The 18819-nt window shown below is 35.8% G+C and overlaps 2 protein-coding genes across 2 annotated transcripts; one reads left to right on the top strand and one right to left on the bottom strand.

The window, feature by feature from the left end:
- Positions 1 to 4428: 4428 nt before the first annotated feature.
- On the top strand, positions 4429 to 10382 carry LOC147557566 (uncharacterized; the record flags this gene model as incomplete). The annotated part of the gene is made up of 3 exons (XM_086658889.1): positions 4429 to 4444; positions 4962 to 4988; positions 9955 to 10382. Coding segments are annotated over 3 exons (471 nt in total), but the record flags the coding sequence as incomplete, so codon positions are not given.
- Positions 10383 to 11830: 1448 nt separating this feature from the next.
- On the bottom strand, positions 11831 to 15144 carry LOC147557565 (PLATZ transcription factor family protein). Its single transcript, XM_086658377.1, has 4 exons — positions 14590 to 15144; positions 13316 to 13390; positions 13056 to 13196; positions 11831 to 12461 (listed from the first exon to the last, which is right to left on the bottom strand). Exons 1-4 carry the CDS (start codon positions 14758 to 14760, stop codon positions 12138 to 12140), a joined length of 711 nt encoding a protein of 236 aa, XP_086514503.1. The 5' UTR covers positions 14761 to 15144; the 3' UTR covers positions 11831 to 12137.
- Positions 15145 to 18819: the final 3675 nt, after the last annotated feature.

The raw sequence follows: 18819 nt of genomic DNA, 5'->3' as shown, positions 1-18819 counted from the left end.
CTTCGACGAATTTTAATGGCTTTCTTCTGAAGACCGGATTTCGTTCTTAAGTTTTAGATTTTTTTGGCGTCAGGCGAATAAATCTTCTGATCACGCATTTTATGAGTTATCTTTTGAGTAGCTGACTAAGATACATTCTCTGTCATGCATGGGACACACGTCTTCTTTTCATTGGTGGAAAGCCTTAGTCGTGTCTTGTCACTATAATGTTTTGTCTGATTTAGTCAAAGATTTGCTGCAATTTCTCTCAGGATCATTGATGGCTTTGCCATGTTTCGAGGTACTTCTGCTTTATTTTTTATTCTTTAAGAAAGGTATTTGCTCTTTACCCTCGATCTATAAAATGCTCACATGTTGTTTGGTCTTCTTCATGAATAAATTTTCCCAAGTTGTTTTCTTCACTTGATATTTTTTTTTCTCCAAATTTTTTGTTTCTCTTCCAATTCACTATGAGGCCATGATGAATGGGAGCCGCTTACTTTTTGTTCCACTCACAGGAGCCATGATGAATGGGAGCGTCATTCAGAGATGCGGCTAAGTCCCATGGGTCTTCATCGTCCTAGGTGATGGTGGTGAGATGGTTGATGTGGGACCGATATTTTTCCATTACCTCCTCCCCAAGTTCTGAAATGAAGTAATGAGGAAGGGTGTCCCGGGGCTGCGTCGCCCACATCTTGTTCATGTTAACTACGATAACGAGACATCGAGTTTCATATGCCTTACTGTTCTTCTGGGTTATCACTTGGTCCTTTGGGCTTCACTTCTTTCTTGCGTTTTTCATGTATGGATTTCATTCGGGGTCTTCCATTATGTGGTTCCATACTAGACAAGTTCTTGGGGTACTTTATTTTTCTTTGTTATGTTTCATCTTTAGCGTTCCTCGCAGATGGATTCTCCCTGCTCCTCTTACTTTGATTGAAGTTGGAGGTGGCCTTTTTGCTGATTGAACGTCCTTTTTCTGCATGCGGATTTTTCTGACGACTTTTTCTTTTTGTTCGCAAAATTTCTCTCTTTCCTAGGTCGATATGAGTGTTTCCTGCTGAACTTGTTGTAATTTCTTCCGTAATAATTATCTTAACTATGAATAAAATTCCCTTTTTATCTTCTCATCATGTTTGCCAGATTTAATTTCTTAGATTATCAATCTAACCTTATCAAATACTTCTCATTATTGGAGATTTGTTTCCTCTTTTACCCCATTGGGTGGTTATTGTTATGACAAAAGGGGTTTGCTATGACCGAAATCAAGTAATCCAAGAAAAGCAATAGGAAATAAAGAACAATCAGACAGAACACGAGATTTACGTGGTTCGGTTGGTGAAACATACTCCACGACGACAACAACTTGATGATTTTCACTATGATAAGCAAACAAGTCACACAAGAGATTCGTGAGAATTCGACACAAATATCTCCTAAGGTTTTAGTTTATATAGCCACTAAAACCCAAAATCCCACCGCCCCACCGACTCTATCTTTCTTAATCCGAAATACACATGGATATGCTAACACTAATAACTGACATAGGCCTAGCTCCACATTCCAGCTCTGCCTCAGAGTCCAGCTCTGCCTCTGACCCCTGCTTCGCATATCAACCCTGTCTTAGTGATCAGCTCCGCTATCGTGTGTAAAATTCCGTACCGAAACCTAAGCGGTTGGCGGGTCGTAAATCAGGTTATATATCAACCCATATTCAAGACACTTTCAACAATTTTTTAGCCCTACCTTCTTGCCTTTGCGGATCGTCTACGTCTCTTATCTACTTCGTCGGGCTATCTCCTCATCCGACTTTGATTTTGCTGAAGACATGAGACTGGAGTCACCCTTCATTGACTTAGCTGCCACATAAGTTTGATGTATGTTCCGTTCTGATTGTATGACGTTACCTCATAAGCTATTGTTGTTATCCCTACTAGCTTTTGACAGTAGTTTATTTTTTCACAATTGCTTTGTTGTCACCGTGCATTTTTTACATCTTTTCCTTTCTAATTTCCATGCCTACTTTCGCGGGGCTCGTTAAACTTTTAATGAATCTTTTCTTATCTGGATCGTCGCATTTAATAGCTTTGATTATTCAACTGCCTATTTCCATAAATTAATCTGAACATCTGAAAACCAACATCTATCCATCATGGTTTTTCTCAAAGTTCATGTGATTCTTTCCCAATCTGACTTTCGTATTACGTTTTACGCAATTCTTTTGGACCCAGATTTATTTGTTCATTAATTTCAAGTCGAAGCAGATAATATTGGATTCATATGGGTCATTTGCCTTGGTCATCGATTGCCTTTTCTAATTTAGAACAGGTACTCTGTGCTTACCCCGTTCATCTTCTTGATCACACAATTCGAGGAAGTCTCAGCGATTCGAAAGAATTTTTATTCAGGGTCTTGGCATATTTGTTACGACTAAGGGAGGAAATAGGCTTTATGTTAGGTTTTCTACGTCTCTAAGACTACTAATAATCTAACTAACGTTGTAAGCGGAATCTCAAACATCATATGTTTAACGCTAGCTAACTAGGATCATATGCATGAACTAATAATGAACTAGAAACTGAAAGAAGAATACCTGGATTCACTTTCCCAAATAAGATTCCAGTGACTTTATCCGGAAGAAGATGAGAGCTCCAATTGTCGCTCCTCTACTTGAGACACCCGAGTAAATAACTTTATCTCCCTCCTTTGTTGTCTGCTAAAACTCCATTGAAGGTTGAGAAGAAGAACCATTCTTCTTTTGACTAATTAGATAGATTGGGAGTTTTTTCTCTAAAACCCTCTCTCTCCACTTAGCTGTATATTGTGAGAGAGAAACTGTTTTCTCTTGAAAAAAATCCAACCCTTTTCTAAACTCTAATGACCCTTATATAGAGAAACTCTAATAGGAGTCTCACTCAAATTAGGTCCCAATAAGAGTCTCAGAAAAGATAAACTCATCAGAACCCTATCTGATTGGAGAATCCTAAAGGGAATGGATTCCCTATTAGGGTTTCCCCTAATAGTGTGGCCGGCCACTTAAGCCCATTAATGGGCTTGGCCTGGCCGGCGCACCTTCTTTATGTGGTCGGCCAGATCAACCCATTAATGGGCTTGATCTGTCCGGCCCATAACTCCCTTTTTATCCTTCCCGGACTTCCCTTTCGAGCCCGGTTCTTTCTATCTTTTTGTACCTATCAAACTGGATCATATCCATCTATAGGTAAGCTCCCACTAGTCAACTCTCTCCGATCAAGCCACCACTCTTTGGTGTAACCCGTTGTAGGATCTGATCTATGTTAGCCGCGGATTACCGAAGTAACCCGACGATCGTAAGCGGCTTCTAGCTAAGCATTATGACCCCTAATTGGACTGAACTAGATGATCTTCTGGATAAAGTCATCGTTATCCTAATTGAAAAATTGATCGCATTGCCACCTTGGTCGAAGGACACTCCTTAGGAAGGACATCTCCTTCAGACCGCAAGGATATATCCTTCACTTGTAGCATTGGTGGCTTGCATTTCTTCTACTCTGATTGACCATTTACAAGCGCTTTTGCCTCCCCACTCTTCTTGTTCTTCCTCTGATTTGTAAATTGTCTTTTATATAAATCTTATTTTGATTTTGTTCGATCGTTTTCTGAATTTCACTTCCTGCATAATATTCATACTCAAACAGAAAGCATTAGTGTGTTAGTATAACAATAAATGACTTAAGTCTACTAAGATGTATGCTCTAACTAACTAGGGTGTGGAGAGGTTGTCCCTCATTGTTCCTGCAAAAAAAAAAAACGGTAGTTCTTATTTCTGTATCAACCTGTAATATTTCCATAATATTTCATAGTAATGTCTAACGAAGCAAGGCTTGATTATGAGTGTACTTGTCGTTTTCGTGCTTGTTCATGGTTTGGACTATGAATTGATTTGGTCCTGCAAGGCATGACTTGATCTTGAACAACTCTTGTTTGGTTTCATCCCTAGATTTACTCGGTCGTCACCATGGCTAGTAGAATATTTATTTGGTTAGCTCCCTGCAAGGCAGGCTTGTCTTTATTTGCATGTCTTAGTCATAGCTTGGGCTACTAGGGATTTATTGAGTGTTTATTTGGGGGTCTGAAAAGGAAGGCTTATTCATGCTCGACCAACGAGGCTTCTTTTGGGAGGCTTTTGCCTTGTATATTTGTTTTGCATGGTGCCTGACGAGCAGGGCTTAAGACGCTGCGTGTTTTCAGGACTTACCACGCTCGATCGTTGTTGATGATTGTTTAAGCAAGATTTGTTAAGTTTCGAACATGACTCCCCCTTGTTTGAATTTCGAATAGGACTCCAAAAATGTTTGAGATCCGAATAGGAAAGACCACGTTAGATCTTTCCTACGTGGTCTGGCGAGCAGTGGTTAAGACGCGGCGTGTTTTCAGGACTTACCACGTTTAATCAGTTGATGATTGTTTAAAAAAGATTTGTTAAGTTTCGAACATGACTCCTCCTTGTTTGAGTTTCGAATACGACACCAAAAATGTTTAAGTTCCAAAAATGTACATCGGTATAATAAGAGCATCTCTAATGCAACACTAAAACTCTAAATTTTATATTGCCACATATGATTTCTTAGAGTTTCTCTTTAAAATTCATCTCCAATGCAAGCCTCTAAGCATGAATCTCTAAAATGACGTGTCGAGATTTATTTTAGCGATCCTCTAGAGGATACTCTAAGTTTACAGTGTCCCGTGAGGATCTCTAAGTGCCACATAAGCAAATCAAATCATTTTATACCAAAATATAGGTTTTTAGAGTTTCTCTTGAGTGTCGCATTGGAGAAGGTTTTCCAATAGAGTATCTCTAAATGGCCAAATAGGTTAGAGATCCATTTTTAACACTTGTCACATAGGATTTTTAGAGTTTTTCTTAAGTCTTGCATTGGAGATGCTTTAAGACCAAAAAATGTATCGAAATATAACTTGAATAAGATGATGAACTCGAAGAGAGATTTTTAGTCTCTTGATATCTTTATGTAAAACCTTACAAGTTTAGGGAACTAGGAATTATTAGAAAACTGGGACTCCTTGATGTAAACAAAAAGAGAAAATACAAACTAAATTTACAATAATATAAACTTAAGAAACTTTCTTGATTGGGGAATTGTCTTGTCCATGTAAAGTAGACATGAAATTAGGACTTGATCGGTCGGGCCTAGGGATGTCAACGGGGCGGGTTTGGGACGGTTCATCTCCTTCCCAACTCCGTCCTGTTAGTAAACAGGTTTTAACATAACCGTCCCACTAATTAATCGGGGTGGATATTCAATTACCAGACCCGCCCCAATTAAAAATTGTTAAACCATCACCGCCCCTCTCCGTTTAATACAAAATGAGTCAGGTCAAGTCGGGTTCAAAGTATTTTGTTTCACAAGAGTTATTTTAGTTTGAAGTAACATACCAATTGTTAACGAAATTTTATAAGACTTTGAGTTTATCAATCATAAACAATACAACTACTTAAATAATATAAAACATAAAATAGTTAAATTGATAATATAAGATTAAAATTTTAGAAACATAACCTTAAATAAAATATATATTTAATATATAACATACTAATCGGTTCGGGGTAGGGTTTCCTATCTAATACCAAACCCGCCCCGAACCCGATTATTTTTTAATTTCATGTCAAACTCGAACCGTTTAATAGACGGGGTGGTAAAACTTGTTCCATTAGGGGCGGTTTTCAGCAAAGACCCTCCAGTTCGGACCAAATTGCCACCCCTAGTTGGGCCTAGTAGGCCGAGAAGAGCAAACCGACTTATTGTTGGTTTGCATTTATGCATGACTTTCTCCGTCATTTATACCCTTAATATTCTTTTGTGTTTTTCCATAGAAACTTATCATGTTATCATTTTGTGTTTTGTCGTAGAAACTTGTCATATTATCATTTTGTGTTTTAGGCACTTAGGAGATACTCTGAAATGATATACATACTTTCATTAATAATACATACAATGTAAAATTTTAATTTTAATTTTATTTTCTATGCATATAATACATGCCTGTGGAAACTAGTTTCAAGTCTTGCATCAATCAATTTGCCAAATTTTACCTTCTTCCTTCTTTTAGAGGGTAATAGCAGTACTTTTAGCTATATTTTGTTTGCTTTTAGTATTAATAGTATTAGTTATCTAATAGTTATATAATTACCTGCTTTGTATTTAGTAGTTCTACTTTTGTTAGTTAGTAATTATTTAAAGTTCTGTACAGTAAGTGTATATATTTTTAGTGTGTACTGTGGCCGGTTTATATAATATATAGTCCTACTTTTGTTTTAGTTCAGCTGGTGTCTTATTTGTAGGTGTAGCTCCTATTCATTGTATTTGCTTTACTTTCTTTCGTGTTTCGCTTAGTCTTTTAGTCAATAGTATTATTTGTTGGGTTTGTCCTAGTATGGCCTATTCTTACTTGACTCTTGCTTGGAATATCCAACAATGTGGATCTTATTTGACCATCAAACATCTCTATCGCCTCATCTCTCAGAATCAACCAGATTTTATCTTTCTTTTGGAGACTAAGAGGATTAGAGAACATACTTTGACCTACCTCAATCTTACAAATAATAATCATCATCATTTTGTTAATCCCAACCATATAGCGGGATGACTCATCTTATTGTGGAAAAAACAGATTCCTGCCGATTTTAACATGATTCATTCTTACCATTATCAACCAAATACTGACCAAAAAGTATTTTTGACAGGTTTTTATGGTCATCCATATTCCACTGGGAAATTAAAACCTTGGCATAGGCTTATCAATCTTAGTCTCACTATTTCCGATCCTTGGGTTGTCATCGGTGATCTCAATACTATTCTCTCTCCTTCTGATAAGCAAGGGGGTTCTACCAAGTTCCCCTAGTCCTCATAAAATAAATTCTATTATGGACAATTTAGGTCTCCATGACATCGGTTTTAAGGGTTCGCCTTATACCTGGTCAAATAAGCAATTCTCGGGTAATCTAATTCAAGAACGTCTTGACAGATCGCTAGCTAATACTCTTTGGTCTATGCAGAACATAAATTATTGTTTACATCATTTACCGAGTATTGGATCAGATCATTCTCCCATCCTTTTCAAACCCGAGTCTAAGATCTCCTCTCCAAAACCCTTCAAATTTATTCATACTTGGATGTGACATCCTGAATGTAAACCGTTCATTGAAAAAAACTGGACTCGTAAGATCAATTCCGAGCAAATTCAGAAGAAACTTCGTAAGCTCAGTTTTAAGCTCTCGGACTGGAATAAAAAAGTGGTTGGTTAGATTGAAATTCAGATAAATATTATTACTCGAGAGCTTCCTACTATTTCCCAATCTAAAGTTTATCATCAAAAGCTTAATGAGCTAGAAGAACTCTATCGACGGCATAGAGTCTATGGAAAGAGAAATCTAGAGATTCTCACTTTCATCTTGGAGACAAGAACACAAAATTCTTTCATTCTTTGGCTATTAATCGTCAGCATAATAATATGATAGTATCTATTCGTAACCTCAATAATGACTGGACTTATGACCAGGAAGAAATTCATCACATTTTCTACAATCACTTCTCTAATATATCAACATCATCCAATCCGATCTTGTCTGAGGAAATTAGTAGTTTATTTAAACCCCATATTTCTGCAGTTCAGAATGATTTACTTATATCCATTTCGCGGATGATGAAATTCGTAAAATCATTCTTTCACTCAAACAGGAATCTGCTCCGGGCCCTGATGGATACCCTCACTTCTTCTATCACAAAAATTGGGGAATCATAAATCCAGATATTATACACATGGTTCAAATTTTTTTCAAATCTTCTATTCTTCCGGTTAATTGTAACCACACTTATGTGTTCCTTCTCCCGGTTAATTGTAACCACACTCATGTGTTCCTTCTCCCTAAAACTAAATCCCCACAAATTCCAGCTGACTTTTGCCCGATAAGCCTTCTCAACACTACTAATAAGATTATCACTAAGATTTTGGCTGAGCGACTTAAACCTCATCTCAATGATATCATTTCTCCCTTTAAATCTGCTTTTCTTCCGAGCAGACAAATTACTGATAATATTATTATTGCGCATGAAATCCTTCACTCGTTCAAAAAAGTTAAAGGTCAAAGTAGTTACTTTGGTCTTAAACTAGACATGTCTAAGGCTTTTGACCGCATAGAATGGTCCTTTTTATTTGATATCTTCAAGCAGTTAAATTTCTCATCTCAATGGTGTAAGGTTATCGAAGCTTGTATTTCGACTCCATCAATAGCCATCCTTATTAATGGTAGACCAGGTCCAACATATTATCCGTCTCGAGGGTTGCGGCAAGGTGATCCCTTATCTCCTTTTCTGTTCATTCTAGCAATGGAAGGTCTTAGCCGTCTTCTATGTACGGCTGCACTAGATACATCTTTCATGGGATTTCCTATGAAATCGTCGAAATTAGCTATTCATCATCTTTTATTTGCAGATGACTGCATCATTTTTGGGAAGAATACCTTTGATGATATCCACAAGCTTAAAAATATTCTCTCTTCTTTCTGTTCCTCCTCGAGACAGATGATAAATTTTGGCAAATCTAGTATTTTTTTTCTCGAGTAATACTCCTCCAAAATTCAAAAGAATTATTGCTCGTCGGCTCAAAGTCACATCTAATCAGTCCATTGATAAATACTTGGGAGTTCAACTTCATATTGGCAAAAAGAAATTTTTTGTTTTCTCACAACTTATAGACTTTATACATTCCAAACTCTCTCAGTGGCAGAACAAATTTCAGTCTCAAGCTGGTCGCTCTATTGTCTTATCTACAATAGTAGCAGCTGTCCCCCCGGTACCAGATGCAATGTTTTGCGATACCTAAGGGCATTTGCAAATGCATCGAGATCTCACAAAGATCTTTTTGGTGGGGAAACACAAAAACTATTCACTATAAGAATTGGAAATCTATTTGTTCCTCTAAGACTACTGGTGGTCTAGGTTTTCGTAAGCCCTATTTCAAGAACCAAGCTTTCCTAGGAAAACTAGCCTGGAGATTTAAAACTGAAACCTCTTCTCTTTGGGTTCAAGTTCTTAAATCTAAATATCGTATTAAAGATAATAGTAGTCACACGGCGAAAGCACATCACTCTTGGATTTGGAAAAACCTTTTTAAAATCTTTTGATATTATTGATAATAATTACATTTGGAAAATTCATGACGGTAAGAGTGTTAACATCTGGTCGGATTAATGGATTCCAAACGTTTCTCCACCGCATCTCAATACCAGAAATTCTCCATTATCTAACGTCTCCCAGCTTATTACGGAAGGCTCTTGAAATTGTCAGATTTTGTACGATCATTTGGATCCTATGATAGTCAATTCTATACTTGCTATTACCATACATCAATATGGTCCCGATCAATTGAAATGGAATCTTACAACGAATGGTAAGTTTACAATTGCATCTCTTTATAATCAAATCATGAAAAGTATATCACAGAATACCATCAAGGTAAAGTGGCATTTCATATGGCATTTGGATGTGATTCCTAAAATCAAATTATTTTTGTGGAAATGTTGCACAGATTCATTGCCGGTTCTTCATAAAATTGGGAGTTTCATTAAAAAGCCAAATATATGTCAAATTTGTGGAACACATATTGAAACTATTGAACATGCACTATTACATTGTGACCATGCTTGACGGGTATGGTTTTATTTTAATATTCATTCAGAAAACATTATATCCATCTCCGAATTGATCACTACATGGAAAACAACATTGAAAGGAAAAAATATACCTCTTATGCAATTGTACTCAATAATTCTCGGGAATATTTGGAAAGAAAGATGCATGACTCACTTTCAACATACTAACATAGTAATTCAGAAAACAATTGATACAATTAAATCTTATCCAAAACCTGGTATTCCTAAGTAACACGATATAACACATCTGGTTTATAATTTATTAGATCAATGGCAACCACCTCCTCAGGATCATTATAAAATTAATGTTGACGCGGCATTTCTAAATTACATCAAACCTATAGGTATTGGAATGGTGACACGGGATCATAATTCTAGTACTCTCAACTTTCGTTCTATCAGCTCCAGAGCACGCAAAAGTGAAGAAGGGGAAGCTAAAGCCATTTTAGAAGCCATGAAATGGGCTCGAAAGTTGGAGCTTGACAACATCATCATTGAAGGAGATAATCAAACTCTTATCACACAGTTAACTCAAAGCAAATCCAATATGCACTGGACTTCTCAGGCGGTGATGGCAGAAATAGAAAATTTGAGGACATTCTTCAACAATATAACTTTCATGCACTGCAATCGAAAGCTTAATTGGTTTGCGCATCAGCTGGCAAAATCAGCTTTGCAGGGGTCATGTTCGTAGTTGTGGGTTCTTGTTGTTTCCCTGTTCACAAAAAAAAAAAATATTTACCTTCTTCAGAAGTGTGCAATTTTTATCCTGTGACGAACACATACAAACCATACATAACCTAGATTATCTAATTGATCATTTTAAAAAAATTTACCTAGTTTTGGTGATTTTGTTTATTAGCTTACTTTAGTGGGAGAATAACGATTTGATCCTCAGTTTATGACCAACTTTTCTTTTGACCCATTATTTATCATAATTTTAGTTTGGTCTCCTTTTTTAAACTGTGGTACTCATTGACCCTTAAATGACTCTTTTGCAGTTTTCATAACTTCTCTTTGTTTCTTTCTCTATCTAGCATCTCTCATGTCCCTTTCTTCCATTCTCTTTATCTTCGCCTTCATCTTCAACTTAATCAGACATAGGTCCAATTCTTTTTCTTTTTCTATCTCTTGTGTTCTTGGGTTGCATCCCTCTCTTCCCCTCCCATCTTCCATCTTCTCTCCTCTATGAGGCCTTACAAAAGATAGATAGCTTTGTATAGCACAGGAAGGGACACTCCTCCGTTTTCTTATAGATCTGCAGTAGTTGAGATAATGAGCTTAAGAAAGGATGAGGGGATGTACTTAAACTAATGAAAATCCATTGATTGAGTTCAAGATGAAAATGAAGAGAAATAAAGAATAGAGTAGGAGAAAACCTAACGCAAGAGTGAAAGAAATAACTAAAAGCACTTTTTTTTTGTTGAACCTTCCTTTCATTAATTAGAATAAACGTTATTACAATATTTATCAACTAAAATACAAGGAACATTTTTCCACTTTTTGCTTCTATTCTTCTTTCTTGTCCATTTTGCTAGCTTGTCTGCTTGGAAAAGGAGAATACAAAAATTAGTAACTGTCAATGGATGAGTCACTTGGAAAAGGAGTAAAACTAGGCTTTAGGCAAAACATGTGTCAAATTCAGAGCTAGGAGTGAAGGGTTAAACGAGAATTTGCCTCGTCTTAGTTTGATTTAGCTCCAACTACGTGAAATGTAGAGTCTGTCACAAATTGAAATCATAAACTACTACAATTACTTAGAGTTCCACTGTAAGTCTTAATGCATTTGATGATGTACACTATACCTTTGAAATTTAATAATCGAGATTTTCAAAAAATTAGTTGCTAGAAGTAGTGATATGAACCATCCAGTACGGAAGTATCAAATTACAAGTAAGACTCCAACAAAAGAAAATAAATTGAAAATGTTACGAGTCAATGACAATTAATGAAAACCTCCAAGTTCAAAGGGGCCAACTAAAAAGGTACTTATTTTGAATAGCCAACCACAAGAAAATAATAATTGAGACGCTTCTCATGGCCCTCTGTGCATATCCATGCAACAAGAATCCCAAATATCAAAATTTAATTAAATAGCATTTGGAACTGAATAGTACTTAAAAAACCACAATAAAGTGATACTTTTCTTGTTCATAACCATACATTTATTTATATTTATGTGCATATTCCATTACATTGATACAAAATTGGTGGACATAAATCTCTCCGTCTTTCTCCACCGGCAATCAGTAATAGAAATGCTCCGAACACCTTCTGATCATTACCACGACAACAAAAAGAAATTCTCAGAAAGTAATATCTCAACCCACACCCAGTACCCCATCTCTCATTGACCTCCAACAACACAACACCTAATAAATTTTTGTTTTCGATAACTTAAAATAAATAATAACCTTGAAAGCATATCATAAATATTTTCTTTAGTACTCTAAGAAAGTGGAGATCTATGAGGGGCTCCCTTTCTCCTACTCAAAGATAAAACAAGGCCAGGAAGAAACCCATTTCCTTTCTTTCTCTTAACCAATTCAGAGTCCCCTGAATTACTACTCCTATTACTAGAACAAGATGAACCCTTGAAGCTTAATGGATCTTCCAGTACTGAATTAGGAGTAATTTGATCATCATCATCATCTTCTGTAATATCTGAGCTGTCCATTCGTAAACCCTCGAATTGCGAGAAGGCGAAGTCTGATTCGTCAAACCTGTATAATATACTTGACAAGTCTCCACCTTGTATGACCACGTGATCAACCTGCATTGATTTTTGTTTTCGAGATTAATTAATTTAATTAAGATTCACTTACCGCTTTCAATAAAAACAACATTTTCTTATGAACCAAGTACACGACATTAGGACAATACTTCGCTAAATTTGATGTGGAACCCACCGAACAAGAGCGAATTTCGAAAACATCTAGACCGTTAGCTTACTTAAATAAATTAATAACCATTAACGTATTAAAAGTTAATAAAAAGAATTAGAATTAAATTATCCATGTCAGAGACAAAAGGCAGAGGAGTCTAAAATAGTGGGCCGAGGCTGTGATGAGCGAGTGGAGCCCTCATTACAAAGAGATGTATGTTTTTATTGTATATCACATGAATAAAATTCGTGGTCAATGGAAAAATTGTGCATGTATATAGGGTGTGGGGCTGTGGGTATATCACAAATTATGACCTAGAATAGTAACCTATCCCTGTCTGTATATACAACCCTCTCACAAAAGAGATAGTTGAACCCCGGGTTGAATCAATGGTAACCCGCCAACAATCATTTCTTGTGGTAGATATGACACCTAATACTTGTATGTATATATAGATATAAACATATGTTTATATGAATTACCTTGCAGGAGAGTGAACAGAAGTGAAATGGGTCTTGGAGAATTCTATCACAAGTGAAACAAAGGTTGGCAGAGCCTTTACAAGGCCTTGATTGAGGTCTCTGATTTAAAAACACTACTTTTGCACTGTTTATAGTATATGCCTGCACCAATGACAATAACCCAATAATCAAGATGAAAACAATTTGATTATAATTATGAAAACAATTCGAATTTTATTCATTAAAGTTCTTCCAAATTCGAATAAAATTCATTAGTTTACCTGCACATAAGAGCAATCAATAAGCTTCTCGAGATCATCCAATCGAACAACATCGTGATAAACATATCGTCTCACCTATTAGAAATAAAAGTTGGGTATATATTAAACTAGATTCATGTAGTCGTCTCCAATTATGGGCCTTTAAAGTGAAGATCAATTGAGATTAGGCCAATAATACATCAATTAACTACTTAATTGATTTAAGAGATTAAATTTTTAATAATGAAAATTCCCTAATTTATCAATTACAACCAAGTTATGATACTAGATTCTTACTTCTTAGGTTTAAGTTATACACCAAAAAGATGACAATTATACCCTTAAGATGCACTCACAAATAACATACTGTATTAATATGTAAAACCAAGTAGGTAAACAAATACTAATATGTTGTGATTATGATTATGATTATGATTATGGGCTCAATTCTTATACAAAAATATATTGAGAGAATAATAAATGTAGTTAAAAAAAGAATTGAATGATACTATTTATGTAGAGAAATAAATTGGTCAAATATTGAAAAAACAGTGGTCAAAGTTTCAGCATCATGAAAGCAACAAGTGCTAAGGAACCTTACAGATAAATGCATAAAGTAGATTTTCTAAAAGAGGAAAGAAACAAATCTAAAACAGGGGGAACCAAATAAACCAGACTACTAAAATCAGATATACAAAAACAAGACAAATTATCATCAAATTTAAAATCTCATCCCCCAAATATAAATTATTTAAGAATCACACCTTAATTTAGTACAAATTAAGCAAAATTAGTAAGAAATAAAACAAGTACTAACAAATATTGAAGAGGTAGAAATGAGTTGGGTGGAAATAACTAGAAGTACTATTTCAAGTTCAAAACCTAGCTTGACAAAGAAGAAACATTAAATTCTTCAAATTAAGAAAAAAATTGGTCAAATTCAAGAAATGGTTGTTGTAGAAATGAAAAGTTAATGAAGAAAAAGGAGTTGGGTGAGAGTAGAAATTTTGATGTATGGGGTGGAATTAGAAATGAAATACCACTATCCCTTTATCTATCTATATATCTCTCCCACTCTCTCAAGAATCCTGACTTTCTCTCTCTAGAAAACACAACAAATTCAAGAACAAAATTGGTCAAATTCAAGAAGTGGGTAGGTGTAAAAATTTAGAAATTAATGAAAGAAGTTGAGTGAGAGTAATAAATTTTAGTATATGGGGGTTGAATTAGTAATGAAAAATCACTCTCTTTCTCTCTCTAGAAATGCTTCTTGTTTCTTTAAGAAAATGGTATACCTGAAGAAGAGGATGAGAACGATGAGAAGGAACACAGTGAGGGCAAATACTTCGACAACAATCCAAGCAGAATATGTTCTTCTCATTTTTCCTACGAGTTTCATGGGTCCCACATCCTGCAAAGAATGTTTCTCCTATTAAACCTTCAAGCCATGCCGGCTTCATCACCATCTTCACTCACTACTCTCTCTATTTCTCTCTATCTTTCTCTCTCTAGAATATTCTCTCTCTCTCTCTCTCTCTAAGAAAGTATGTCTCTCTACTCTAGCTATAATTATACAGAAGAGCCCAGTTACCCAGATGTTATAAATGAGTGGAAAACCCTAACTGAGGAACCCTCACTCTAGTTATTTATAGTGTAGAAATTATGAAAGCAATAATTAATTTTATAACTATTATATGTGGAAATTTTGTAAAAGTTTAAATGGAAAAAGAAAAAAAGGAAATATAGGAGAGAGAATAGAGTAATTTGGTGGTTATGGCGGGAGGAATACAGCACCACGCCACCACCCTCTGTACTTCTATTTTCTCTGCAGAAAAAAGCTTTTTATTTTCTCTCTCTTATTTTTCGAATATGAGTTTTATTTGTTTTTTTGTGGGTACAGCATCAGGCTAATAATTTAAAACTATTACGATCAAGCCACTTGATCATGCTTGATAGGTGGTCTTTTGTGTTATGCTCTCGAGAAATTTAACAACCTATATCAGTTTCCCAATATTTGAACAAAAAAAAAAAAAGTTTTTGAATACAAGTTCCTTTTTTTTTTTTTTTTTTTTTTTTTTTTTTTTTTGTTGAGCCTAAGATGGTGAAGCTTTTCGGAAACGTAAAATAACAATTTAAGAGAGAGAGATGTGATCCAAATTTCTCTTACAAAACATCATTAGATAAAAGAGAAATGCTACAATTACTTCAAATTTCTTACTCAGAGATGACATGCCGATTGTTAAGTTTGTGGTCATCCAATTACAATCCATTGACAATGAGTGGAGATGACCTTTACATTATATTCTTGTTTGCTAGTTACTCTTTCTTCCATATGAGAGACTATTCTCACACGCCTCCTCACGTGTGACGTGGTTAGCCTAGCGCGTGTTTTTATTTGGGTGACGTGGAGCACGTGTGGCTTTTAAGCCTATCACGTGTGGGCTTAGCTCTGATACTATGTTAAATTTGTGGTCATCCAACTCAAAACCAATTTGCAATGAGTGGAGAGGACCTATACATTATATTCTTGGTTGCTAGTTACCCCTTCTCCCATGTGGACTATTCTCACACTGATCCATCCAAATAAAAGAACGGTCCAGATTGTAGTCAAACTTTGAAAAAACTGTCTTTTAGTGAAAGTGAGTCGGCATGTCATCCTCTAAGTAATCCTCTAGGTAATAGTAGCATCTCCCTAGATAAAAAAGACGTATCAACTTTGGTCAAAACTCTCTTTGTTGTTTTGGTAAATATCCATCACAAATTATTTGTATTTCTCACACAATTTTTTTCTGCAACATCCTTTCCCTCGAAAATTTTATGGTGACGACAATGAAGTCTGATATGATGATGTCTAAATTTGACTTTTAGATGTTACTGAGGATAAAGAGGATTGTGCTTCTAATCACTGTTCCTCACGAACTAGAGGGTGAAACCTGCATAGAACTCGGAAACCTCTCTGATGCTCAAATCAGCAAGGTGTTCATGCAGTTAAATTAATTGAGTATGAAGCTCCGAGTTTAGGAATTGGGCCTTCAATTGATTGGTTGAGATTAAGCTTGCTCACCTAGAGCGAACCTGTTGCTTTATATAGGTTCGTCAACTGATTGTTGATTGGCGGTCAAGATGAGGTGGCGTAGATCCACCGTCTTAGAATAAAAACTGTTATTTCTCAATCGTAAGAGATTAAACTTTCATATCCGGGTTTATCCCATATACTTGATGGATCGTGATATTGTCAAGTTTCGTTGTTCAAGGATATTGCGTATTTTGGATAAATCGTATTGCCGATCTTGTGTATTTTGTAAGGAAAGTTTTCTTTCTGGGGGACTCTTGTATCCCAAATTATTTAAATACTTAGGATATTTTCAGTCCAAGATGCTGGGTTAAATTTGGGCTTAGGTTGGGAAAGTATTAGGCACGCTTCTACCCCCCATATTTCGAGATTAAAGTTTCCACCTCACTTTCGCAAACCTTCCTTACTTCTCCAAATCCATAGCAAACCTGATTGTATTTAGAGCAATAACTAGGATTAAGCGTTCAGGACACTCCTGCCGACCCCTCAGTTATGGGCTTTAGTGGCAAAGCTCCTTCAGATTCACAACCCTGGTTACTTGACACAGGTTAACTCGTTAATTAGCTTTTTCGTATTTTTTTGACTTATTGACTTAGTCAACTGACGACCAATATTTGGAAGATCACGAGTCCCGTCATTCTTTAGTCGAAAGAAAAGAGACTGAGGAGTATAAGAACTTATTGTCTTCATTTTTTTAATAAATGCATGGTTTGAATGAATGATTCCAAGTAAAACACTCTTGATTTGGTATATGTAACTGAACCAGAACTGTAGGCAAAGCTCGATTATATTTTTCTTGCATAACGAGATGCTTACTCATACTGCTGCTTACATGTGCTTTGGGTCATGAAAGGTCTGGATGCCTTAAGTTTAATTTCTGAAGAATTGATTTCGCTTCTATTTTGTGATCTTTTTGATGATTGCTCGCAACCTCTGATCACGTGTTTTATTTCTTTATGTGTTAGTAACTAACCACAAAGTATTTTACCTCTGAGTCATCTAGAGATACGTCACAATTTCTTGTGTAGCCGTGATCATTCCCCCGATTTCTAAAGCATTTTTAATTTATCATTTCTTCAAGTCGGACATATAAATATCTTCACCCCTTTTAAGTTATTGATAATCTTCAATATTTCTTGTTTGTAATGAAGCCTCTGTTTGAGTTTGTTGATGTTACTACTTGCTTACTATTCCATTCAAGGAAGTTGTGCTAAAATGGAGGTTCAAAGAAGCGGTGCTAATATAGAAAGTTGGTTTGACTTACTTCTCAGAAAGATTTTAGGTGGTTTAATAAGTTCCTTCACCACTTGATTTTTCCATAAGATCTGATTGAGACGTGAAGAAAACTCTCAGGGTTGCTTATACTCTTTTTCTGATTTCGATATTGGAAGTTGGATGATAGTGGGGTAAATTTGGGGGTTACTTGGTTTTAAGTTCTCCGGGTTGTTGTTGTCTTTCTTCGAGTTGCGACTTCGCTCGATTATATCTTTCTTGCCTTCATATGCTAATGAGGAGAGGAGGTAATCAGGCACGTAGGTTGATGGGTCATGAAAATGCCCCATCTGAGTCGTTTAATTTAGGTAAGTTAGTCCATTTCGAGGCTTTATTATAATAAAATGATGGGTTAACTTGATTAGGTGTCTTTTATGGGGTTTAGAGCGAAAAAACGGATAAAACGGGCGAAAAGTACACAAAGAGCATTTGGTCTTTTAGTGTCAAGGGTATTCTGGAAAATTGGACCAAGATCATTATATGGGTGAAAAGTAGAGTCTAAGACGAACCCATAGGAGAAAATGGAAGTGAAATCGGAGATCGGTCGAGCAAATAAGCCAAAGTCATAGTGGAGTCAAATGTAGTTGACCATGTAGGACATACTCGATAAGATTTCGAACACGCAGGATGCCAAGTGACCGAATGGCGCAATCTCAGGGTCATCATAGTTTAATCCCATGTTGCGCGAAGCGTCATATCATGTCTAAAGGGTGCGCGATTAGTTGTAGCGCGACCTAACTTAGTTCCGTAGTCCCGACTACATGTCAGGGTTTCTGGTCCGTGCATCTCCGTGTTATCTATGAAAAATAGGGGGCCAAATTTAAATTTTATGAAAAAATAGGCGGCTAAAAAGGAAGCTGGTCACAAAGTAGGGGGCCAAATAGAAAATAACTCTTAATTGAATTCTTTAATGAGCTTAAATGTCTATTAATTGTCTTTCCATATAAATTTTATAATCTTTTCATTGTTCATGCTTCATATATAATTAGATATCTCATTCTTTCGTTAAATTGTTAGATGGAATATGCTTGTTAGATGATGAATGATAGTTAGAGCGTATAGTCTTTATATGATAGTCAATTATAAATATAAGATTATGAAATGAGTTTATCCACATTATCTTTCGAAATTTAAATTGTCCATTATATTAGTTTCTGAGTTACAATGAAAAAAGATTAGT

The sequence above is a fragment of the Eschscholzia californica genome, unplaced genomic scaffold (assembly GCF_041429995.1).
Source record: "Eschscholzia californica isolate CP2 unplaced genomic scaffold, dmEscCali1.0.p SCAF_2, whole genome shotgun sequence".
Taxonomy (NCBI): domain Eukaryota; kingdom Viridiplantae; phylum Streptophyta; class Magnoliopsida; order Ranunculales; family Papaveraceae; genus Eschscholzia; species Eschscholzia californica.
Note: the sequence above shows the minus strand (reverse complement) of the source record. Positions and strands in the feature narration are given on the sequence as shown.